This window comes from Anomaloglossus baeobatrachus, chromosome 1 (assembly GCF_048569485.1).
Source record: "Anomaloglossus baeobatrachus isolate aAnoBae1 chromosome 1, aAnoBae1.hap1, whole genome shotgun sequence".
In the NCBI taxonomy this organism is placed as follows: Eukaryota; Metazoa; Chordata; class Amphibia; order Anura; family Aromobatidae; genus Anomaloglossus; species Anomaloglossus baeobatrachus.
Window position 1 is genome coordinate 794,982,773 of NC_134353.1, and position 25,808 is coordinate 795,008,580.

Genomic DNA, 25,808 nt, shown 5'->3' on the forward strand with positions numbered 1-25,808 from the left:
AATGACCGGCCACCAGCATGCCCGGCCGCCGGCAAGTCACAGCGCTCAGCTGAGCGCCCGCCCGCCGGCATGCCCGGGCGCCGGCAAGTGACAGCGATCAGCTGATCACCCGGCGGCCGGCTGCAGGGAGCGATCAGCTGATCACCCGGCGGCCGGGAGCGATCAGCTGATCACCCGGCAGCCGGCTGCAGGGAGCGATCAGCTGATCACCCGGCAGCCGGCTGCAGGGAGCGATCAGCTGATCACCCGGCGGCCGGGAGCGATCAGCTGATCACCCGGCGGCCGGGAGCGATCAGCTGATCACCCGGCGGCCGGGAGCGATCAGCTGATCACCCGGCGGCCGGGAGCGATCAGCTGATCACCCGGCGGCCGGGAGCGATCAGCTGATCACCCGGCGGCCGGGAGCGATCAGCTGATCACCCGGCGGCCGGGAGCGATCAGCTGATCGCACCCGGCGGCCGGGAGCGATCAGCTGATCGCACCCGGCGGCCGGGAGCGATCAGCTGATCGCACCCGGCGGCCGGGAGCGATCAGCTGATCGCACCCGGCGGCCGGGAGCGATCAGCTGATCGCACCCGGCGGCCGGGAGCGATCAGCTGATCGCACCCGGCGGCCGGGAGCGATCAGCTGATCGCACCCGGCGGCCGGGAGCGATCAGCTGATCGCACCCGGCGGCCGGGAGCGATCAGCTGATCGCACCCGGCGGCCGGCTGCAGGGAACGATCAGCTGATCGTTCACTATAGTCTGCAGCTGGTAAAACCGGGAAAAAAAAAAAAAAAAAATCAAAACGAATTGCGTTGTTTTGCAGCATCCGTTGCATCCGTTGTGTCACTATATGCAACACATCCGTTGCATCCGTTACACAACGCAATGCAACGGATACCGTTCAACGCAAGTGTGAAAGTAGCCTAATACAATATGTAATATACGTGTGTGTGTGTGTGTGTGTGTGTGTGTGTATATGTATGTATATATGTATATGAACATTAGACATTTAATACTTTTTATGATACAATAATCAATATATTTGGATAGAACATAAAATATATTTATTGGAATACAACTAATTATAAATATGTAATACTAAATATATATATATAATATTTAGTATTACATATTTATAATTAGTTGTATTCCAATAAATATATTTTATGTTCTATCCAAATATATTGATTATTGTATCATAAAAAGTATTCAATGTCTAATGGTCATTGTACTACAATAAATTTTTCACTTAAATATAAGCATTATACTAAATGTTATTTAGTAAAATATTCAGCACATTCTGCATTGCACTACTGTCCCCAATTTATTATATATTTTAGGAGTCTGAGTCGGTGCATTTTATACCGACTCAGACTCCACCAAAATGAACTCTGACTCCACAGCCCTGCTTTACATAAATTATAATCACTGTCCCCTTGGGTCTGACAATTCCCTATCAATGTCTTTGGAGTGTAGGAGGAAACACAAACCCAGTGAGAACTTATAAACTCCTTAGACCTGGGCCACACGGGGCACTATTGTGATCCTCGCATGACACCTGGCAGTACAGCAAAGCCAAGTGTCGTGCGAGTGTCCCTGCGACTGAGGTCCGACTGTGCGAGCGGACCTCAGCTGCGGGGGACGAGCCGACATTGAGGAGGGGCGGGCTGACGCTGCGGAGGGGAGGGATTGATTTATCGCCCTCTCTCCTCCATTGCCAGCTATTGCGATTTTCGCTCTGCACGTGCGGTACACCGGTGTACCGTGAGTGCGGTGCGATTTGTCTCTCGCCCCATACACTTGAATGGGTGCGAGAGAGTCTCTCATTATAGTCGCAGCATGCTGCGATTGTTTTCTCGGTCCGATTAGGCCTGAGAAAATAATCGCTCATGGGTGCTGACACACATGCTAATATTGGTCCGAGTGGAATGCGATGTTTTATCGCACTCCACTCTCACCGTTTTTCTCGCTGTGTGGCTTAGGCCTTACATGAAGGACCCATGTATCACTTAGATCTGTGCAAGATAAAACTGTAGTACAGCCATTTACATAAGTTCTATTTCTTTTCTCTATAAGGCTGCTTTCACACATCAGTTTTTTTGCGATCAGGCACAATCCGTCAAAAAACATAAAAAATGTCTGACGCCGGATCAGTTTTTTTTTTTTTCCCCCATAGACTTCTATTAGTGCCGGATGGCCTTGTGTTCCATCCGGCTTTCGCTGGATCCGGCAAAATTCGCTTGTCCGGTGGCCGGATGTAACGCTGAGGGGAACCTTTTGTCTCCGACGAAAAACCGTATTGCGCAGTACGCAGTGTTTTATAATGGAAGTCTATGGACGCCAGTTCCGGTGTAATGCAGCAAAAAAAAACGGATTTGGCCATCGGATCCGTTTATTTTGTTTTTTTTTTTTGTTTTTTTTAACTGAGCATGCTCAGTATCACAACGTATCCGTCAAGCTGAAGGAACTGATGGAAAAAACTGATGAAAGTGATCCGTTTTTCCGCCAGGTCCGTCGCATCAATTTTTTCGCCAGATCGTGCCTGATGCCAAACTGATGTGTGAAAGCAGCCTAAGGCCTTGTGCACTCACTGCGTTTTTGGTGCTGTTGATTGCCCAAATCTGCATGTGTATTCTTATGGCAGCAAAGTTGATGAGAATTCTGAAGTGCTGTGCACACATTGCTTTTTTTTTCCCTTGCAGTTTTCGGTGCAAAAGAAAGCAGTATGTCAATTGTTGGTACCCCGCCCCCCAGTTTTGTATCCCGCAATTGATTTCACTTAAACACATGGTAAATAAAAATGCATGCGATTTTTGGTGCAAGTGTCGGCAACATGGGGCAGCTTTTGGCGCACAATACTTCTGCATCAAAAACTCAGCATGCGCACATAGCCTAAGGGCTGGTTCACACATAGCGACAGCAACAACGAGGTCGCTGTTACGTCACCATGTTCTGTGACGTAACAGCGACCTTGTAAGTCGCTGTTATGATCGCTGCTTAGCTGTCAAACACAGCAGCCGAAGCAGCGATCATAACCGCGAGAGCAGGGAGCCGCGCACACTGCTTAGCGCTGGCTCCTTGCTCTCCTAGCTACAGTACACATCGGGTTAATTAACCCGATGTGTACTGCAGCTATATGTGCAGAGAGCCGGCAGCACAGGCAGCGTGAGAGCTGCGGAGGCTGGTAACTAAGGTAAATATCGGGTAACCACCTTGGTTACCCGATGTTTACCCTGGTTACAGCTTACCACAGCTGCCAGATGCCGGCTCCTGCTCCCTTCATTTCGTCGCTCTCTCGCTGTCACACACAGCGATCTGTGTGTCACAGCGGGAGAGCGCCTTTGAAGAAAACGAACCAGGGCTGTGTGTAACGAGCAGCGATCTCACAGCAGGGGCCAGATCGCTGCTCAGTGTCACACACAGCGAGATTGCTAATGAGGTCACTGTTGCGTCACCAAAACCGTGCCGTAGCAGCGATTTCGGTAGCGATCTCGCTATGTGTGAAGCACCCCTAAGGGTTGCCCAGGACCTATACACCTCATTAGGAGCTAAGCTGCAGTATCAAAGAGGTGTGCGTCTATGTCCTGCCATTCTAAATTGTCTACATCCAGTTGCAGGGAGCGGTTAATAGCTGATCAGTAGTGGTGCCCCACCAATCTGATGTGGATTAGGTATTCCAAATATAGGTCCTCATTATCACAACCCTGGAGAAGCTTTAATCATTGACCTGACTTGAATGGGAGCTGAGAAATATTTGTCAGAGACCAGAGAATATACAGGAATTTTTTTTTTTGTTTTCTCTCACCCTATATCTCTTCAGGATTGCCAGTTGTGCTCTTTGAACAATCTTAAAGGGGTACTCCAGGCAGATTAATAGCTTTTATTGGCCATACCCTCAAACTACCTTCTAAACATGATAGTGCTATTCTCCATCACAGTGCCTGTAAGGCTAGGTTCGCACACTGCGTCTTTTTGACGCTGCGTTTTTGGCCGCTAAAAACGCACAATCGCACCTGCGTCGAAAAAACGCATGTGTTTTTGCCGCGATTTGGTGCGTTTTTGGCTGCGTTTTGCTGCGTTTTTGATCTCTGCGTTTTGCTGCGTTTTTCAAATGCATTGCATGGGCGGAAAACGCAGAAAAACGCAGGAAAGAACTGACATGTCCATTTTTTTTTTTTTTTTAACTCAAAGACGCAGGTAAAAAAAAACAGATGTGTGCGGACAGCAAAAATGAAAACTCATAGACTTTGCTGGGGAAGCAAAGTCCTGCAGTTTTGAGGCCAAAAACGCACCCGAAAAACGCACTGTGCGCACATAGCCTTATTCGGTGTGCTGAGTCGTCTGCTGCTGTTAGCGGTACACAACTGATCTGAACTACTTGACTGGCTGGATACAGCAGAGCAGGAATTGTGGTTATTTTGCAGTGACTGGTTAATGGCAAAATCTGCAGTTCCAAGAAAGGTATACACCGAACTGTGTCCTAGTGAAGCAAATGCTTCGTGTCTCCACACATCTCCCTTTCCTCTCAAAGGATCACTACTAGTGATGGGCGAGTAATAACTACTCATCTTAGGATAATGCTTAATAATAACGTATTCGCTGCTCGCCATATACTGGCATCATGTGGCCGCACCTGTGACCGGAGCTGCATGTTCTGCCTGGAGCGGAGGTCACTCTGAATTTTCTCACGGCAGGTCTGAGACCAATACTAGATAGCCTTGTTTAACGCCGGAGTCGTAAGGCTCCCTTACACATTAAATTATTGTTGGCTGAATCTACCAATATCTACATGTTCTGTCTTTGGTTTAATGCAAGGGGGAGCTGTTTGCAAGTACAATTTTGGAATGTTGATCTGTTCTACCAGAGGTGAGCTGTTGGCCAACTTGTCATCTGGTGGCTTTCTCCTAGAAAACGTGGAAGCGCTCAGCCGAGAGCTCTCCTTTGTATGGGGTGAGGGGGGAGTCGCTCAAAGATTCATCTTGACTCACAGCCATGTCATGTGTGACCTCATTTCCACCCAGGATGATGTTGAATTCGGCATATCACAAATGCAGTCACCTGACACACTGCAGAAGGATAGTGACCGCATTACACAGATACAGAACCACCTCAGTTTTAGGCCACATTTACACGTTCTGTATTTGATCAGTATTTTACCTCAGGATTTGTAAGCCAAAACTAGGAGTGGGTAAAAAAAAATACAGATGTGGTGCCGTGTGTCTATTCTAAGTTTCCACTCCTGGTTTTGGCTTACAATTACTGATGTAACTGATGGTTATGATTAAGGGCGTTAAGCCAGAAACGCGTTAACCACGACCATGCCATGTCTGTATTGCACTGAATAAATCACCTGGTCACTCAGCTGGATCGCTTTCCTTTATTTCTCACTGATGTAACACACTAAACATATGAATATGGCTTAGGCTATGTGCCCACGCTGCGGAAAATGCGCGGATTTTTATGCGGATTTCTTGCAGAAAAGCTGCGGATTTTCCTAAAATCTGCAGCACAGCTATTCCCCAGCCATTTCTATGGCATTTGGGAAATGCTGTGCCCACGCTGCGGATTTTTCCGCAGCGGAAATCGTGCGGATTTCCGTGCGGAAAAATCTGCAGCATGTCAATTATTGTAGCGGATTTCTCCGCAGGGTCCCATATACTTACCTGCCTTGATAGAGACCCGAGTCACTTCTCCGTCCGGTGTACAGCAGCGCGGTGGATCCAGCCAGGTACAGGAAGGAAGAGGTGGGCGGAGCCTGCACGAGCTCCGGTCATGTGACAGCCGGAGCTAGTTCAGGCCCGCCCACCTCCAGCACAGTGAAAGCAGACGCTGCCTGACAGTGACCCGGCCGTTGGAAAGTGAGGTGCTGCATGATGGAGGGAAGTATAAACTTCCCTGATCATGGCAGCACTTGTTCTGCATTGAGGATGCAGTGCCGAAGCCATGGTACTGTATCCTCAATGCAGAATGCCCGCACCATATCCGCACGACATTCCGCAGCATGGAAACAGACAAGTTGTGGTGCTGTTTCCTGGGAGCACCTGCGGAATGTCGTGCGGATATATCCGCAGGACACTGTCCCCGTGGGCACATAGCCTTAAGGGGATTTTTATGGATCAACGTTTTCTGCCTAGCGGTCCCTTTAAGCACTAAATTCTGCCCATCCACCTCCATACAGTGACACTTAACCAAATTGCCATGTTGTATACAGTATGAAGATTTACACTGGATTTGAAGTGAAAGTTGAGTAAGGAGCTGGTCTCCATAGAAGGGACTGACTGCACTTTGTGCTGTTGGTGTTTACCGCAGATAAGAGCTGATTACTTATGTGTCTGGAGTAGCTGCAGACTGCCTGCTGAGATGAGCATGGCTTCCTCCACACTATATACTCCAGGACTTCTTTTCCCACAGAAATCTGGCAGACACAACTCCCCTTCCAAATGACTGACTGCAGGCCGCAGCTTTCTCCTAATTCGCTCAGCCGCATTGTAATTCACTGGGAGCTGTGCATCTGTGTAATTAAAGGAGACAGATCCTCATCCTGCAGCCACCAAATGTCATCTACACAGACTCTGGGTAATGTTTTGTGGATAGAACCAAGATATTTGGTGCAATAGACCAGCTAATGATCTAATTAGCCATCAGCTCTTGCAGGAAAGCTATATGTAAGGTAAAGAGGTCTTCTCAACAGATGTGACATCTGACAGATACACGTCCTATTTTTGGGATCCGCACTTATGTCTACAATGGTGGTCCTGGAAATGGGACCCATATCTTGGACATCTATAGGCATCTGCTGTAGATATAGATGAAGAGAGAATCCAGTTCTGTAGACTTTTGTTTGTTTTTTTTGTTTTTTTTTTTTACTTTGACACATGTAACACAGAAGATTAAAATTTTACTAGAATCTACTCATTTTAGGTGACCACATCCTTTATTAAAGTGCCTGTATGTAGAGTGCTGGCAGTGCTCAAACATTGAATAGCTAAACATGAGCGTTAAAAAAATTAGAAAAAGTTGGATTAAGTTCCTGTAAAGCTAAGAGTGCAGTTTAGGATCACCCTTAGGGTATGTGCACACGTTGCTTTTTTTTCCGCGCGGAAAAAAACGCACCCTCTGGCAGAGGGGAGAATTGTAAACAATGCTTTTTGAGAAACAACGCATCGAAAACGCATGCGTTTTTCATGCGTTTTTCATGCGGCTTTCATGCGGCTTTCATGCGGCTTTCATGCGGCTTTCATGCGGCTTTCATGCGGCTTTCATGCGGCTTTCATGCGGCTTTCATGCGGCTTTCATGCGGCTTTCATGCGGCTTTCATGCGGCTTTCATGCGGCTTTCATGCGGCTTTCATGCGGCTTTCATGCGGCTTTCATGCGGCTTTCATGCGGCTTTCATGCGGCTTTCATGCGGCTTTCATGCGGCTTTCATGCGGCGTTTTTCATGACTTGTCAGTGATAATAAAGTTGGTTGAACACAGACCTTTGGAAAAAAAAACCTGTGATGTCATTTCCTTCTCCACATTCTGTTTGGATAAATGGGAGGGCTTGGAATGGAAGGAGCACCATTTGAATTTTGGAAAAGTTGAAATAAACTTCGCGCACCAAGCCCCTTAGGTACCTATACGTCAGAAAACCCCCACAAGTGACCCCATTTTGGAATCTGCACCCATCAAGGATTTTATTCAGGAGTATATTAAGCATTTTGAATCCACAGCTACTTCACCCAAAATGTTGCTGTAGCAACAATATTCTCACTTTTAGGCCCGTTTCACACGTCAGTGAAAACACTGACGTTTTTCACTGGCGTGTAAAACACGCACATGTCCCTCCGTGTGCCGTGAATCACGGCACACGTGGGTTGTCTAAGTGCAATCCGGGCTCCGTTCTCCGTGGCCCGTGATTGCACTTAGAGATTAACTCACCTGCGCCCGCTCCCGCTCTCCATGGTGCTGATCGCTCCCGCGGTGCAGCATCCGGCCGGCGCTGACCCCCGCAGCAGCTGCTTCCGGGTTGGCTGTGTCGTGCATCATGAATATGCGCGACAATAATGAGCCGGCACAGAAGGAACAGGGAGGACGGGCTGCAGAGGACATCGCTGGAGCCGGGTGAGTTAAAATGTTTTTTATTTTAAAAGCACGTTTTTTTTCTGGCACGTGTTTCACGGATCACACCACTGCGTGGTCCGTGGGACATCAGTGATGCCAGAAAAAAATGGAAATGTCTCCGTGCGGCAATCACGCACACGCGGGTACGCCGCATGGAGACACGTGCAGTGAAAAATCACTGACGTGTGAGCAGACCCATTCATTATAATGGGTCTGCGTATGTCAGTGATTCTGGTACGTTTAAAAAAAAGCACAAACGTCCCAGAATCACTGACGTGTGAAAGGGGCCTAAGGCTATGTGGCCATGATCCAGCGACATGGCGTATAGTACACAGTGCCAGCCTTCCTGCAGCTGCCCATGCCCACGATTTGGGTTCAGGCTGCTGTGGAGCTCTATGCTACCTGCAGAGAACACTCTCGTCTCCGCAGCATAAATTGACATGCTGAGGCTCGGGAAGCCACGCTACCGGTCAGTTTATGCTGCGGAGAAAAGAAGCACAGTGGGCATGGGATCTCCAAAAATCCTTCCACTGTGCTTCTACTGCACAACGCAGCGTTATGGACGCAGGGAAAACACTCAGCGCCCATAACGCTGCAAACCCTGATTGTGGACACACAGCCTAAAAAGCGTCAATGGATGAAGGGATGTCAAATATATAGAACGTCCTACCCCCGCCAGCATATTCTAAGCTGGCACCTTTAGTACCTTTCATGTGGCACTAAAGGGTGCCTAGCTTAGTATTTATCCAATAAAAAAAAAAAAAAAAAAAAATGAAAAAAATGGCGTGGGGTCCCCCCTATTTTTGATAGCCAGTCAGGGTAAAGCAGACAGCTGTAGCCTGCAAACCACAGCTGGCAGCTTCATCTTGGCTGGTGATCAATTTGGAGGGCTCCCCAGGCTTTTTTTTTTTATTTATAAATAAAGAATAAAAAAAAAAATAACGTGGGGTCCCCCCAAATTAGATCACCAGCCAAGGTGAAGCTGACAGCTGGGGTCTGGTATTCTCAGGGTGGGAAGAGCCATGGTTATTGGACTCTTCCCAGCCTAAAAATAGCAGGCCGCAGCCGCCCCAGAAGTGGCGCATCCATTAGATGCGCCAATCCTGGCGCTTCGCCCCAACTCATCCCGCGCCCTGGTGCGTTGGCTAACGGGGTAATAAATGGGGTTGATACCAGATGTGTAATGTCACCTGGCATCAAGCCCAGCAATTAGTGATGTCACGGCGTCTATCAGACACCCGACATAACTAATTGACAGTAAACAAAAGCAAAAAAAGACAACAAAAAATGTTTTATTAGAAAAAACACTCCCCAAATCATTCCCTTGTTCTCCAATTTAATAAAAAAAAATGGGTCCGCAGAAATCCATATGGATGTCCCACGTCGCCTCTGGACCTTCTAGAATATGGGGGGCACGTTCAGGAAACGTATCCCCCATTTTCTAGGAGGGCAGACCCTCCATTTGAGGAGAGTGGGTGCAAAAATCTGCACCCACTCTCCCCGGGTCACAGCTGCAGAGTGCGAGCAGCCAGCACAGCTCTCTGAACACTGTGCTGGCTGTCAGCTGCTCTGCACATGTGACCGGCCGGCGTCTGCTGTGAAGGAGGAGGAGGAGGCCGCGGGGGATCAGCGCTGCGACCGGACAGGTATGTATGACACCGGGGGGAATAGGGGGTGAACGGGCAGGGCCTGGGGAACAGTTTTCTGTCGCATGTGTTATTGCACATGCGACAGAAATCATAGGAGCAGGGCGGCCGGTGCGCTACTGTGCGCGCGGCCATGTTGGATTTTCGGGAGGGGGGTCGGGGGTCGGGGCGGGCACTTCGGCGACACCGGGGGCTTTGCCAGGAAGTGAGGTCAACAGGAAGCCTCTTGACCTCACTTCCAGGTAAATGCCTGCGTTCTGGCGTGCCGACAAAGGCCGCGGACCGCAACAAAAAAGCAGGTCCATGCGTTGTGGCTGCGTTCTGACCCCACATCATTGATTTCAATGGGGGAGAGAACGCAGCCACAACGCACAAAAGAAGTGACATGCTGCTTTTCTTTCCGCACCGATTTTTGGCATCCAAAACGCTGCGGAAAGAAACGCAGCGTGTGCACTGATTTTTCAGCTTTCCCATACACTTTGCTGGGAAAGCTGAACGCATGCAATTTGCCACTGAAACGCTGCGGTTCAAAACGCAGCGTTTCCGCGGTAAAAAACGCATCGTGTGCACACAGCCTTAAATTTCACCCAAAAGCGAAACATTCCCAAACTTGTTAGTAGTGTATAGTTTTCTTTTGTGAAAAGTTATGGACCCTGATGTAGATGGGATTCCTTCTGAAATATCTCAGGACATTAAAATGGGACCTTTTTTACTATATGAATTCCAATTTTCTGTTTTGGAATTCTGACCGTGGATGTGACTTGATCAGGCAGTGTCGGATGTGGCTATTCTGCCCCTGGGGTGTATGAAGTAGGGTTCGCAACTATCACAAAGGGTGAAATATTAGAGGCGCAGCACAATGGTGACAGCTGTTTCTCTCTCATGGTGTGAACAAGTCACTGAATGATACTGCCCTTACCCTGCTCTAAGTGGAGCACCTAAGGTGCGCCATTCCTCACCACCTAGGACGTGTGGCTCCTGGGTTTGTCATTCTGACCTAAATTTACCCGTATCCTGGACGTCTCATTCATGGGGCACTTTATTTTTTTTTTTTCTATTCTGCATCGATTTATGTGAAGGATGTTTCTGGTTTCAAAAACATCTTTCTGTGAATTGGTGTAACCAAATGGTAGGAAAACTCCTTCAAAGTTAAACCCTTGACCCTGTAATACAGGAAGTAATTGCAGATCTATATTGTATCCTGTCGCTTCAGAGAAAAGCCAGTCTCTCACGCTTCAAAAACTTACAGCTGCGTTATTTCACCTGTTGTGTGCCTAAGGCTAAGTTCACATTTCCGTTGTTTTGTATCGGTCACATGCGTCGCTTGACGCATGTGACTGATGCGCTGTTCAACGCTGTACAACGGATGACAAAGAACAGAATTCTTTGTCGGATTCCGCGGGGGGTGGAGTTCGGGGGGGGGGAGCCGAGCGGGGCCGTGGCACTGAGGACGTCCGTGCCGCAGGGACTGCAGGACGTGTGTGTGTGTGTGTGTGTGTGTGTTGAGGATGTCAGTGGCAGTGCTGCGGTCTGCATGGCTGGGGACAGTTGAGTGTGTGTGTGTGCACATGCGGAGTGCGGGAGGGGGCGTAGCCGAGCGGGGGGCAGGGCCAGACGAGGGTGTCAGTGGCAGTGCTTGTCTGCATGGCTGGGGACGTGTGTGTGTGTGTACACACGTGCCGAGTGTGGGAGGGGGTGGGGCCGAGCGGGGAATTGTCAACCTCCCTGCACACGTAACCAGACTAAATATCGGGTAATAAAGCACCCGATGTTTACCTTGGTTACCCGATATTTACCTTGGTTACAGGCCTACACCGCTTAGCGCTGGCTCCTTGCACCGTAACCAGGGTAAATATCGGGTAACCAACCAAAGCTGGTGACGTGTGCAGGGAGCCAGAGAGCATGCGCAGCGAAATCAGACGGATCGCGCTGCTCAAAAAACGTTACATGCTACGTTCCTCCCGCCCGGCGGTCAGTCGTTCCACGACTGATCAGTCGGGCGGAGGGTGCAACGCAGCATCATCAGTCACAATCCGCTGCTCATACAACTCTATGGGAGCAACGGAATCCGCTAAACGGATTCCGTTGTTTACAAGAGCAGTGAATTGTGACTGATACATTTTAGTGTGAACTTGGCCTAAGATGTAGAAATGGAACTGATGTATAAAATGTACAGGTCTATGGTATCTGTTTGTGCTATATAAGCAATGGGATGTATGTTGCGCAGTCCTTTACATACAATGATGTGCCAGGAATGAGCTTATGAATCCCCCCTTCATCCCAATATGGATTTGTTAGAATATGAAGGTCCCCTTGGCTGTAGCTGGGATCTCAACTGTTAGGGGTACTTTGCACGCTGCGACATCGCTAGCCGATGATAGCGATGCCAAGCGCGATAGCATCTGCCCCCGTCACACATGCGATATCTTGTGATAGCTGCCGTAGCGAACATTATCGCTACGGCAGCTTCACACGCACTTACCTGCTCTGCGACGTCGCTCTGGACGGTGACCTGCCTCCTTTCTAAGGGGGCGGGTCGTGCGGCGTCACAGCGACGCCACTTGGCAGGCAGCCAATAGAAGCAGAGGGGCGGAGATGAGCAGGACGTAAACATCCCGCCCACCTTCTTCCTTTCGCATAGCCGGTGGAGGCAGGTAAGGAGATGTTCCTCGCTCCTGTGGCTTCACACAGCGATATGTGCTGCCGCAGGAACGAGGAACATCGTATCTCCTATTGTTGCGACATTATGGAAATGTGTGACACTACACAGATCACCGATTTTCGCCGTTTTTCCAATCATTTATCTGTGCATCTAGGCTTTACACATTGCGACATCGTTACTGGCGCCGGATGTGCGTCACTTTCGATTTGACCCTGGCGATATCGCAGTAGCGATGTCGCAACGTGCAAAGTTCCCCTGAAGACAACCCTTGAACCCGTCCCTTGATCTATACTACAGATTTGATTTAAAAAATAAATAAATAAAATGGTAATGTGTAGCAAACACTCGCCACTGTTGGACGCAGCAATCTCATTTTTTTGTGTTCAGTTTTGTAAATAAAAGATTTCTGAATTGTTGCCATGATCCGCTGCCCTTGTGTGTATGGCAGTGCAACGTGGTGTCTAAACTAATCTTATTGGGCGTCTTCCTTCTCATTTAGTCTGTAATGTTGCAAACATTGCAACACCGTAACAGTTTAGTATGTAGAATCTTCAGAGTATTCGTCAACCATCACATGTGTTGTTAATATATATTGCTCACACATTTCAAACACTGTATAATGGGGTTTTTACTCTCTTGTTTCATAGAGCTACCCTGTTTCCCCAAAAATAAGACATCCCCTGAAAATAAGACCTAGAGTTTTTTGCTAAATTGCTAAATATAAGGCCTCCCCCGAAAGTAAGACCTAGTAAAGTTTTTGTTTGGAACCATGCCCACCGAACAGAACACCAGGGCATGTTGTGCATGGAAATAATGGTGGTAGCAAGAAATTCTTGATAGGATTCACAGTTTCTGTTTATGCCGGTTTGTGACGACAGCTAATGTACAGTATAAAATGTTCGTTTTTCTTTTCTGTTGAACAATAAATGTAAATTTTTCTTCATGGGGGAAAATTAAGACATCCCCTCAAAATAAGACCTAGCGCATCTCTGGGATCAAAAATTAATATGACACTCTTATTTTCGGGGTAACAAGGTAGCACAGGAAACACTTCCATTTAAAAGTCCAATTGGTTTATTAAATACAACATAAACCTCCAGGAACATAAAATGTAGTCTCTTCCGGCTTAAAGAAATATACACAGATGGATTTCAGGTCCTTTATATACAAGGTACAGTTCAAATACACTTCAAGTATTTTAGTGAAGCTATCTCCCCTCCACTCAGGTATACTCTCACGGTACTACAGTCTGTATCCTTTTGCGGTCCTTCAGCTACTGACACCGGTCAGCAAACGTGCAACTCTATATTACCTATAGGTGGCCTCTCAAATTCATGAATAGATTCCTATCAACAATTACAACCTATAAAAATTCAGGAATCACAGATGATGATCAAAGTAGAAATTTATTTATACAAAGTGCCAGTGAAAACAATACAATTTCATTATACATAGCCGAACATATATTTGGATATTGGGAGGGATAAAGAGCCGCACCACAAAGGGTGGTACATTTAGTGCAATTGCTACAACCGGTTAAGGGTATAACTAAACTGGCCAGTGATGGTCACATGTCATATATATATAGCAAAGAACGCCACAAATGGCATATATCAAATATCTCTTAACAAGTCATTGAATAATAAATGCCTAACATCTACAGGTGATTCCATGAAAAGTACATATAGACCTCCGGGGTATTTTATGTTTAGGACATACTGCCCCTGCATATTACATCCACCCCATAAGTTTGTGTTCCATGGATGTAACCATCTGATTACCAGTGGCCATTAGTAGATTGGATAAGTCCTATGCAGCACTGCAGAATATGCCACCCCCAAACGTGCAACTCTGTCTGAGGTTCCTTCCTGCGAGGATAGCGGCTCTCACAGTACCATCACCATGTGCCAAACAGCCTGTCTTACATTTTAGACATGTGACACACATCACACACCCATGGGTGGGGTATGTAGGTAGCCAGACCCACACATCTCTTCAGCTACCTGTTAACCTGGCCCTGTGAATATTTTAATACAAGACGTGGCACTACATGTACCGGAATGGCCCTCCAGGTTCACACCACTTTAGTGGTACATGCCTGCCATTTACAACCTAGCTGGTCACCATCTGAAGGATAATAAACTCTAGAATTTTTTTTTTATTTTTTTTTTTGCTTTACAGAATTTGAGGTCTTTCCTGATCTAGATATGGTATATTGCATTCTGAAGACGTGATCTATGATTTTTGTTTTTTTTTTAACAATTTATTTTTTTGCATTCTCAGGTTGCCATCAGAAATATTGAGCGTGAGCTTTTATGTCCTGCCTGCAAGGAGTTGTACACGCACCCGCTCATTTTACCATGTCAGCACAGCATCTGTCACAAGTGTGTAAAGGAGCTGCTCTTCATGTCTCTGGAGGACTCCACAGATGTGAGCTCAGAAACCTCAACACCTGGAAGCCCCCGTGTTCGCATCCAGTCGCCCAGCATAGAAAGGATCGACAGACTTCTTAGATCAGGTTTGTTATACATTGGCAAGTCTTTATTCTGCGGGAGCGAGGTGTGTGTGCATGTATGTAGGAGGCTGTCTGCATACTTAATTCTGATCAATATAAATGGATATTTTTAATGAGTATAATTAGTTTCAGCCTATTTGTTCGGCCCTCAACACCAGTCAATTTTCTCAAGGCAAAACATAAGAAACTATTTGCCCATCCCTAGTCTAGATGAATCTGCTACTTACTGTCTTTGCATCATTTTTGAGGGCTGTTATCTTGGGAGCTGTCAAGTTGGCTATTCTGAGGCTGGTAACTCTGAACTTATCCTCTGCAGCATAGGTAGTTCTTGGTATTCCCTTTCTGAGACCCTCCTTAGGGACAATTTTAAGCATTGATGGCTTTCATGACGTCACTTGATGCATTCAAGGTTCTAGTAATTTTCTGAATTGAGTGACTTTAAGGTAATGTTGGGCCGCTGTTTTTCTATGCACTGTATGGTATGGTGTACCAGCACTGCAGAACACAACTGAAGGCCGGTGTGATTCCACAAATGAGCTCTTGTTGAGGCAGACCTGCTAATTGAAAGCTCTTACCAGTGACAACCTGATGAATCTGCTTGAGAAGTAAGGGTGTATAAAGCCGTGCTGGTCGGTGTAATACTGAAGTGGCATAGGGGGCATTATTTTTCCTTACAGGTTGGGATTAATTAAATTGCTGGACTAGCTTCCCTTAGGCCAAGCTTTGGGCAGCATAAATGGCATCCTGACTACACGACCACAATCTGTATTCTTCTCTGCAATGCTCCAGTGTTTCAGAAATAATATTCTAAGATCCTGCACTCTTGCAGTAAATCTATGGGACTCTCCTTTTGTGTTTTATATGGGGAGAAATCTGGTAATTGCCTTGACGCACTGGGCAGAGCTAGACTAGTCTACTCTCCGGCTATGATCTATGGAGCGTATCAGATTAATATACCTGGCCATGATCGTGCAGCCAGGCTGTGATCCATGCTGCCTTCAATCAGGGTACCATGAATCGCCTAACAGGTTCCCTTTAACTTAATGTGTGTTATGAACGGTGTGGATATACTGAAATGTCTCACTTTATACATGCTAATATTTTTCAGCATCTCATCGGACCTCTTTTGTACTAAGGAGTAGAGGTGACTTGTTCTATTACTGTAATGGGCTTTGTGCTTTGTGTATTGGCTTTACCCCTATTTTTCCGCTATTTGTGTAGTAGGTTTCATTCTGTTGGATAGATGACAATGGTCAATATCGGCACTAATGTGCCAATGCTTGTAGGAAAAAGTTACCTTTTAAACACTTGAGTCTAAATTCTATTGTTCCAACCCTCAACTGCATATATGGATATAGAATTTTTTTTTTCTCTCCATGGTCTTGTTTACTCCTGCATTTGGGTGTATGTATGTACTTGGTTGGTACTGGAGTTTAGGGTCTGATCATTGTGAACTAGAGATGAGCGAGTAGCTAAGTATTAGTACTTGCTATACTCAAAACTAGTACTGTCTAATACTCACATTCATTCTGAATAGCGTGGGCAATGCAAGTGGGGAGTACTCACAATACAGCGAGTAACCCAAATGCCATACTATTTGTGCAAGTAGCAAATAGTGCGGCATTCGGGTTACTCATTACTTTAAGGTTTTTCCCCATTGACTTGCATTGCACATGCTATTCGGAATGAATACACTAGTATTAGACACCATCCCTTATGAGTATAGCAAGTACGAATATTTAAGTAATAGGTACTAGTGCTGACCCGTCAGACTGAACCTACTCCGTGATCAGCTTGGTTAGGGAAAGTGGCCATTCCTATCCACAGTCAGACATATCAACCATTCAGTCTTCCAGAACAGCTCTCCTTGCTTGGTTATAAGCAGAAGGTTCAGAATGGGAAACTATATAACATCCGTTAGTCCTAAGAGGTCTTCAACCTAGTAACAAAGGCAAGAAGGAGGGGGGTCAGGATACAAACCCAAGGTGCCCCCCCCTTGTATGTCAAGGAGATGTGAAGCAACAATGTTTGACTTTAACACTATGCTAACACAAGACTCAAGTACTCTACTGCTGTATTGTGCCGTCAATAGTGATGTGCGAGCGCTACCATGCTTGAGTCCTCATAATAAGCAGTTGGAGGCTCGGACGGGCAGACTCAAGTACCAAAGTTTAATGGAAACCAATGGGGGACTCAACCAGTTTTCTGGAAGAGTTCAGCCATTGCTTTATAGGGTTTGAAAAGTGTCTTGAGTTTACAGGGATCCTGTCAAGCAAAATAGCGCTGTCAGATGCCATCGGGGACCTTTTTATGTGACTTGTCTTCCTGTTATATTTTCCACCGGCCCCAGTTATTTTATTCAGGCAGGAAGACTCAGACTGGCCCCTCAGTCATTTGACTCCTTTAACCTCATGTGACATATGACATTATGGTGTGTTGCGTGTTGGCTCCTTGTATTATTCAACCATCAAATTGTGTAGCCAATCCCTGCTGCCATTTAAAGCACTGAAGACCCATGTCATGACAGTAGCCTATGAAGGCGACCTTGGAACTAAAAAGTGTATAGGAGACCGTTAGTTTTCCTATATGCAGGATGAGATGGGGTCATTCAAAAGTACAACTTGTTCTACAAAAAAAAGCCCTCCTACTGTTGTGTCAACAGGAATATAAAGAAGTTATCGCTCTTGAAAGAGGTGATAAACGACAATGTAAAAATGCGTGTTTGGGAAGGGGTACCCGTATAATAGTGTAGCGGGCTAGGCTACTCTGGCTTTCTGAAAAAAAAAAAAAAAATTCTGCATGAACTGTCTGTTGTACAGCGAGGGAACTACATGGAGATCCGATGTCTGTCCTAACATCTAAACATGTCATTGTGTGAATTTTGTATAATTTACTGAAATTTCATCCTCATCTTCTCATAATTCATGTTGTTTCCAACAGAATGAACGTGTATTGTAGTGACTGGTGACTTGTTACTTTCTGCTTCACCTTTCCTTCATTGTGATGTACGCATGCGTTTGGAGTTGATAACATTGGGGCAGGTTTACTATTGAGTGCATCTTTACTTGGATGAGACAGTTGACACTGAAATTGTCACTTCCCCGCCTAAATCTGATTTTTAGACTCTTCCCTCCAAAGGCAGTTTGGCTTCTTGAGGAGGGCTGTGGCTCAGCTGGAAAGTTGGCCCAGTGTAAAGTGCAAACCTGCACTAACGTTTAGGAGAAAAATAGAAAATGGTATAAATGTTATCCATCTGATAAATGTGTAAAGCAAGATGAGAAGCATCAGATTATCGTCCAGATGAGAAGCATCAGATTATCGTCCAGATGAGAAGCATCAGATTATCGTCCACAGGAGCCATGTGATGACTCTGGCTGAAGAACAATGTTTAGTGAAGCCTCCATTATCTGTTAGGACTAGTAAATCTGCCCCATTGTTTTGTGTTCTTGTTTTTAATATTTTGCAAATTCTTAACTCATTGATCTAAAACATTTTCAAAACCTCATTTTTGCCACTTCTACTTTAGAGTAATGCTAATCCCCTGTATTAAAAATTGTTGGTTTAATCTTCTAGCGTCAGGATTGCTATGACATGTCTTGCAGTGGATATTAATTTTTTTTCTTTCACACTGTATTGCTACAGTGTTTCCCCTATAATAAGCCCTAGCAGGAATTTTAGCAGTTTGGCCTAAGACACACGGCATGAAAATTGGAGCGAGTGGAGTGCCATAAGGCATTATCGCATTCTACTCGGACCAATATTAGCCTGTGTCAGTGCGCATGAGCTATTTATTTTCTCGGCCCCAATCGAACCAAGAAAACAATCGCAGCATGCTGCTTTTGGAATGCGAGACTTTCTCTCGCATTCATTCAAGTCTATGGGGCGATAGATCGCACTGCACTCGCGGTGTACTGCGAGTGCAGTGCGAGAATGAAAATAGCCAGCAACGGAGGAGAGACGGAGATAAATCCCGCCCCTCCTCGACGCCGGCCCGCCTCCCCCGCAGCTGAGGTCCACTCGCATGATCAGACCTCAGTCGCAGGGTCACTCACATGACACTCGGCTCCCGCTGTACTGCCAGTGTGAGCAGTGTGTCATGCGAGGATCGCAGTAGTCCCCTGTGTGGCCCCGGCCTTAGGCGATGTGCACACGGTGCGTTTTTTTGGGTGTAGTTTTGGTCATAAATAGTGCATGACTTTGCTTCCCCAGCAAAGTCTGGAGTTTTTATTTTTGCTGTCCGCACTGCTTTTTTTATTTTTTCGCTTCATTTTTAAAGTTAAAAAAAAAGCAACATGTCAATTCTTGCTTCATTTTTACCGCTCTTTTTTTTTTTTTGCCGCAGGTGCGTTTTGTGGCCAAAAACGCACAAACGCTGCATCTTTGTGGTCACAAAAAGGGCAATGTGCGCACATAGCGCAGCGTGTAAAGCGGCCTTTAGGCTATTGTGACTGATATCGCTAGCGTGCGTACCCGCCCTCATCGGTTGTGCGACACTGGCAAATCGCTGCCCGTGGCGCACAACATCGCACGGACCCGTCACACTACTTGCCTTCCTAGCGACGTCGCTGTGACCGGCGAACCACCTCCTTCCTAAGGGGGCGGTTTGTTTAGTGTCACAGCAGCGTCACTAAACCGCCGCCCAATAGAAGCGGAGATGAGCGGGACGTAACATCCCGCCCACCTTCTTCCTTCCGCATTGCCGGCGGGCGCAGGTAAGGTGAGGTTCCTCATTCCTGCGGTGTCACACATAGCGATGTGTGCTGCCGCAGCAACGAGAAACTACATCGCTAGCTGCAGAAGCAGCGATAATTGGGAAGAGGGGGGCATGTCACAGATGAGCTTTTTTTTTTTTTTTTTTTTTTTTTTTAGTTTTTGCGACGATTCAAAATTGCTCATAGATGTCACACGCAACGATATCACTAAAGCGGCCGGATGTGCGTCACAAATTCCATGACCCCCCCCCCCCAACGAGATCGCTTGAGCGATGTCACAGCGTGTAAAGCGGCCTTAAGGCTTAACTATAAGCCCTACATTGAAAATAAGCCCTAGTTGCGGTTCAATAATGAAGTGTCCATGCAGATACAAATTAAGAATACTGCAGGACACTTAATGAAAGTCTGGTCCCCAGTGCACTTAGACCCTCGAGCAGTTCTGGGGGCATATCTAGAATCTGTCTTGAAGTCCCAGCACATAGTAGCATAGATAGATCTTTAGAAAAAGTATTTCTAAAGAACATTTAAGATGCTAATGAGGCCAGCGACTAGTCGCAAGAGCGTTGAGCGTTAGTTCCCTGACTAGTCAGCCCACTTAGCATGATATCCCGCACCCTGTGGGCGTGATGACATGCTTTACAATAGCCAGTGTCATGGCAGTGCATGCGTGCGGCTTTTTACCAGTCAGCTTTCACTATCTGACGCTGGGTGTATGCACCTTGGCTTTAAAGAAGCTCACTGCCCATGATCAGAAGTCGTCCGCACTTCCGGTCACGCGCATTACTCCTCTTTGGTATCCTTTTGAAACAAACACCTAACCTTATATTTTCCCCTTCTTTATTTTAAGTCTAAACATCTAAAGGTGTTTGAAATGTTAAATGGTTCATAGAGCGTTGGAAGGTCTGCTTCCATCTATCTTACCCCATGTCTACATACCGGACTTTCACAATTTCCTTGGCCTTTGACTTTTCTTTCTTTGACCCTCCCCACTCCTTCCCTGACATTTGTATTATATGTGCAGCTGACATCAGTTGTGCTTATAGCTGAGCTTTTCTATACACTGTGGGTGCCAGCTCTTGTTTTGCGTGAACTTTAATTCTTAGAAGAAATCTTCTTATGTTATGATCTGGGTTTTCATGATGTAAAAACAAACAGTAGTCTGCCATAATGTTTGTGTTCCCTCTGCTTTAATATCTATGTTCCATGGTCCTGATGTCTTGGTACAAGTGTCGTCCTCCTTGTTGGTCACTCATGGCTTAAAGTTTGGAGGGGAAGTAGTTCAGGTTGCTATTAGGCTGCTGTCACACATCCGGGTTTATCAGTGTGGCTCAATCCGGCTCAAAAACCTATGCAACGGATGTGGTGATTAAAACTGGATCCGTTGCATAATTTTTCCATGCTGCCCGTCCGTTTTTTTGACGGATGCGGCTTGATACTGAGCATGCGCAGTGCAAAAAACTGCATCCGGCGGCCTGATGCGTTTTTTTTTTTACGCATCCGGCGTCCATAGGCTTGCATTGTAAATCGCGCCGTATCAGTCGCGATTTTGGTTTGTTTTTTTTTTTTGCCGCACCAAAAAAAGTGCCATCTGGCCGTCGCATGGGCTAAATATGCCACATCCGGCATAAAACGGACGCAACGCAAGGCCATGCGGCATAATGCGGCGCTAATGCAAGTCTATGCGGGGAAAAAACGCAACTGGTGGCAAAAAACGGTTGCGTTTTTTCTGCAGAGCGCCGTATTGTGCCGCGTGGCAAAAAGTGGGTGAGTGAAAGCAGCCTTAAGGAAATGCAATTTGGCACGCATGTTTGCTCCTTTTGTTCAGATATTGTAAAACGAGCACCAATGTAACAGAATATATCAGGCCCATAACTGCTCCTCAACAAACTTGGCGTTGGATGACATATTCAACAAAAAACTTTTAACAGTTGAATTTGCTGCGACTTGTAGGCCTCTTGAACTGTATGCTGCAATCAGTTTTCACAATGCTTATACAGCCATAAAACTGACGTCAGCAGTTAAATTGCTCATTTAGCAGTTATACCAATTTGTGTATTCAGCATATCTAAATATAATGCGTTATTTCTGTTAGTTTCTTTAATAAACAGGATTTTGTGGTTAAAGCTAGATAAAACTTCTTTTTTTTTTTTTTTTTACCCCCATTCAGCACACCAAAAATCATGACATGTAGTCATCAAAATTGATGTAGAACAGCATTATACACCTGAAACCTGCTTGTAACTGCTGAGATCGGTGCTAGATCATCTCAATGGCCAATTAGAATGGGTAGTATGTTAGGCAAGCGATCAGGTGCTCTAGGAGGACTAAAATAGAGAATATTTCTGCAAGACTCTTAAAGTAGATTTTTTTTTTTTTTTTTTTTTTTTTTTTTTTTTTTTTTTTTTTTTTTTAAATCTATTAAAGTAAACTAATATCTTGCATCTCATGCCTGAAAATGTTAAAATATCCTTTTTTGAAATAAAAATGTAGCAGTTTTGTGCAGCTTTTGACCCATAAACCAGCTGTATGTTCTTTCTGTAGGTTTCGGTTTCTCTTTCTCTAACTAAATGATGTTCTTTTTGTAGGGTCTAAGCGCAATTCTTTAACACCTAGAATTACTTCATTATCATGTCCCGGCTGTTTACGTGATGTGGATCTCGGAGAGCGGGGAATGAATGGCCTTTTTCGGAACTTTACTTTGGAGTCCATAGTAGAGCGCTACAGACAGGCGGCTCGAGCAGCTACTGCCATCATGTGTGACTTCTGCAAACCCCCAGTCCAAGAATCCACAAAGAGCTGCCTGGATTGCAGTGCCAGCTTCTGCAATGAGTGCTTCAAGGTTAACCATCCCTGGGGAACCATCAAAGCCCAGCATGAATATGGTGCACCTACAACAAACTTCAGACCTAAAGTAAGTAATTTAAACTTCTACCATTATAGTCGCCATATTGAAGAAATTAATAGAGCAGGTGTAACGAGGCTAAGGCTATGTGCGCACGTTGCGTAAATACATGCAGTTACGCTGCGCTTTGTAGCGCAGCGTAACTGCATGCGTCCTGCGTCCCCTGCACAGTCTATGGAGATTGTGCAGGGGCCATGCGCACGTGGCGTTTTAGAGCGCAGCGCTTCGGCTTCTGCCGAAGCGCTGCGTTCTAAGTGACATGTCACTACTTCCGTGCGCTTTGCCGGCAGCTCCTGCTCTGTCTATGGCAGGAGCTGCAGGCAGAGCGCATGGAATCTGCTTTTCTTTTTTTTTCACTACGGACATTTCTGCAGCGATTTTAAAGCGCACATGTGCTCTTCAGATCGCTGCAGAAATTTCTGCAGTGACTGTACGCAACGTGCGGATTCTAAAATCCAATCCTAATTGTTACCTTTTATAGGATCCTAGCTGATTGCATGGTGGATGACTAGACTATACTGAATGTCTGGACTTTTATTTTGGGCTACTGCCCATTTTTCTGTAATCTTTATCTGAAGTAGTAAAGTAGGAGTCTGGCCAACATGGTTTCTATATAAAATCAGCTGCACAAATGTACAGTGAAGCCTCCTATATTTTTAGGGGTGCTGGTATTACAGATGTGTAACTGGTGGTTCTTGGGAGCTGTAGCTCTGCTCCTATTGAAGTGAGTAGAAGCTGTGCTGCATTACCTAAGCGTGGCCAGTAAGGCTATGTTCACACAGGGCATCTTCTATTTGGTGGCCACAACGATGCAACAAAATGCATGCATTTCCTTCTCGTAGCGAAGTCTGAGATTTCTATTTTGTGGTTCACACTGCATATTTTTTTTTCCAGCATTTTTTTTTTTTTTTTTACCTTTCCAGTTAATTTGACTTAACCCCTTCACGACCAATGACGATCTATCCGTCATGGATCGTGTGAGGTTAATCCCTGCCCCCTGCCGTGGGCAGGTCGCGGTGATCCGTGCACAGATCAGCTGTTTTCAACACCTGACGTGTGCCTGCATGTTACGAGTGGAATCGTATTCCACTCGCAACATTTAACCACTTACATCTCACTGCCAAAGTCTAGTAGCGAGATGTATATGCGCGCGGCCATTATTTTCACTTACCACCGGCCCCACCGGAAGTCACGTGCGTGATCACGTGACGTTCGGTGGTTGCCCTGGTAGCACAGGGTCATGTGATGACGCCTGTAGCTATCATGAGTCACGTTCAGTTTCACTCGGCTCTGAGCCAAGTGGATCAGAAAGTGATTATATCTGTTTATAGCTGTGTAGCTGTGATCAGCAGATAGGGCAGAGCGATCGCATTGTTGATCCATATAGCCCCCTAGGGGACTAGTAAAAAAAGTGAAAATTTAAAAAAAAAACTTTAAAAAAACAATTTCAAATCACCCCCCCTTTCACCCCATTGAAAATTAAAGGGTTAAAAATATTTATATATATAATATAATATAATATAATATATTAAATTATTTCTCGATCTATCAAAATATAAAATCAATTAATCTGGTAAACGGCGTAGTGGCAAAAAAATCCAAACTCCAAAATTACGGGTTTTTTTTTTTTGGTAGCCGCAACTTTTACGCAAATGCAATAACAAGCAATCAAAACGTAGCATCTGTGCAAAAATGGTACCACTAAAAATGTCAGTCCGAGACGCAAAAAATAAACTCAATGAGCCATAGATCTCGAAAAAATGAGAATGCTACGGGTTTTGGAAAATGGCGCAAAACGTACGCCACTTTTATTGGACAAGCTTGTGAATTTTTTTAACCCCTTAGATACAAGTAAACCTATACATGTTTCGGTGTCTACAAACTCTCACCAACCTCAGGCATCACACCCACACATCAGTTTTACCATATAGTGAACATGGTGAATAAAACATGCCAAAAACTATTGTGCCATCACATTTTTTTTTTTTTTTTGCAGTTTTTCCACACTTTTTTGCTTTGCTCCAGTACACTATATGGTAAAACTTATGGTTTAATTTAAAAGTACAACTCGTCCCGCAAAAAACAAGACCTCATATGGCAAGATTGCCGGAAAAATAAAAAAGTTACGGCTCTCGGAAGAAGGGGAGCAAAAAACAAAAACTGAAACCGCTCTGGGGCTGAAGGGATTAATGAAAAAAATAAAAAAACAAAACTCATCAAACGCATGCGTTTTTTTTTTTTGTGCTTTGTTTTTGGGGGCCAAAAACACTGCATCTTTGTGGTTACAAAAGATGCAAGTGTGTAAACATAGCCTAAAGTGTATGGAGCGGCATTCTCTGGGCATCTGACCATCTTGGGAGCTGCAGACAGTTGATTGCTGCTGCCGATCCGATATTAATGACCTGTCCTAAGGAGAAGTCTTTTTTTTTTTATATATCAACGTCCTGGACAACTCCTTTTTAAGATTAGCAAGAAGCATGTATTCTGAAAGCTTATAACAAAATCTAATCTTGGCATGGATTGCCCTTCACTATATTGTGTCCAGCTGGAGTATGTATCTGAAGGGTGGCGAGGAGCACAATGCTCTGACGGCACATTCTGAGACAAGTATTTGTAATATCTCTGCTGTCTCCTGGCAACATAACATAATAAGCCTGGACTGAAAATGAAGACAGTTGTCCGGAAGGGCAAAGGAGGCTCGGTTGCAAGTGTCAGCCTCCCGTTCATGTCATTAACGTGCATGCAATGAGGCAGAAAACTGCTTCCATTGATTGCTGACTATTGTCTAGTATGGTACTTTATCCCTCACCGTGTGTGTGTGTGTGACTCTGGCATTCATTTTATAATCAAGTTCTGTTTCAAAACCATTCACTTTATCTGTACAGCATACTGCTGACACTATACAATAGTCAACCACTTCAGAATTTTTGTTACCTGACGCACAGTCGGCATGGATCGGACACCGGCTGCGATGTAGCAGCTGCTTATGTTTTTACACGGAGCGTTGTGGCGTTTGAGAACCTTCTTTTAAAAGCCACCCAAGGTTCATGTGTCTCGAGTGACATATCCAAGAGGCCTGTCTCTGGCAACTTCTCCCTGCCCGCTCATCGTGATTCTGTGTGAACCTGTCAGGCTAAGAAAATGCTCATTCTAGACTCAATACTAGACTAAGTGTTGCTGATGACTTTTCCATGTTCACATGCGGCATCTTGTCAGTGCATCTAAAATGCACCAAAAACGCAATGCTTTCACACATTTTTACCACGTTTTGCCCAATGCGG

General features: G+C 45.6%; 1 protein-coding gene across 2 annotated transcripts in view; it reads left to right on the forward strand.

The window, feature by feature from the left end:
* The window catches only part of TRIM36 (tripartite motif containing 36), a 121,908-nt gene that overhangs the window by 71,566 nt on the left and 24,534 nt on the right, over window positions 1–25,808 (forward strand). The window contains exons 2-4 of one of the 2 annotated variants that reach the window (XM_075324998.1): window positions 14,682–14,916; window positions 16,022–16,057; window positions 22,211–22,536. In XM_075324998.1, coding sequence (XP_075181113.1) covers window positions 14,682–14,916; window positions 16,022–16,057; window positions 22,211–22,536 — 597 coding nt within the window. The remainder of the gene's footprint in view (window positions 1–14,681; window positions 14,917–16,021; window positions 16,058–22,210; window positions 22,537–25,808) is intronic. The other variant, XM_075324997.1, reaches the window with a different exon arrangement.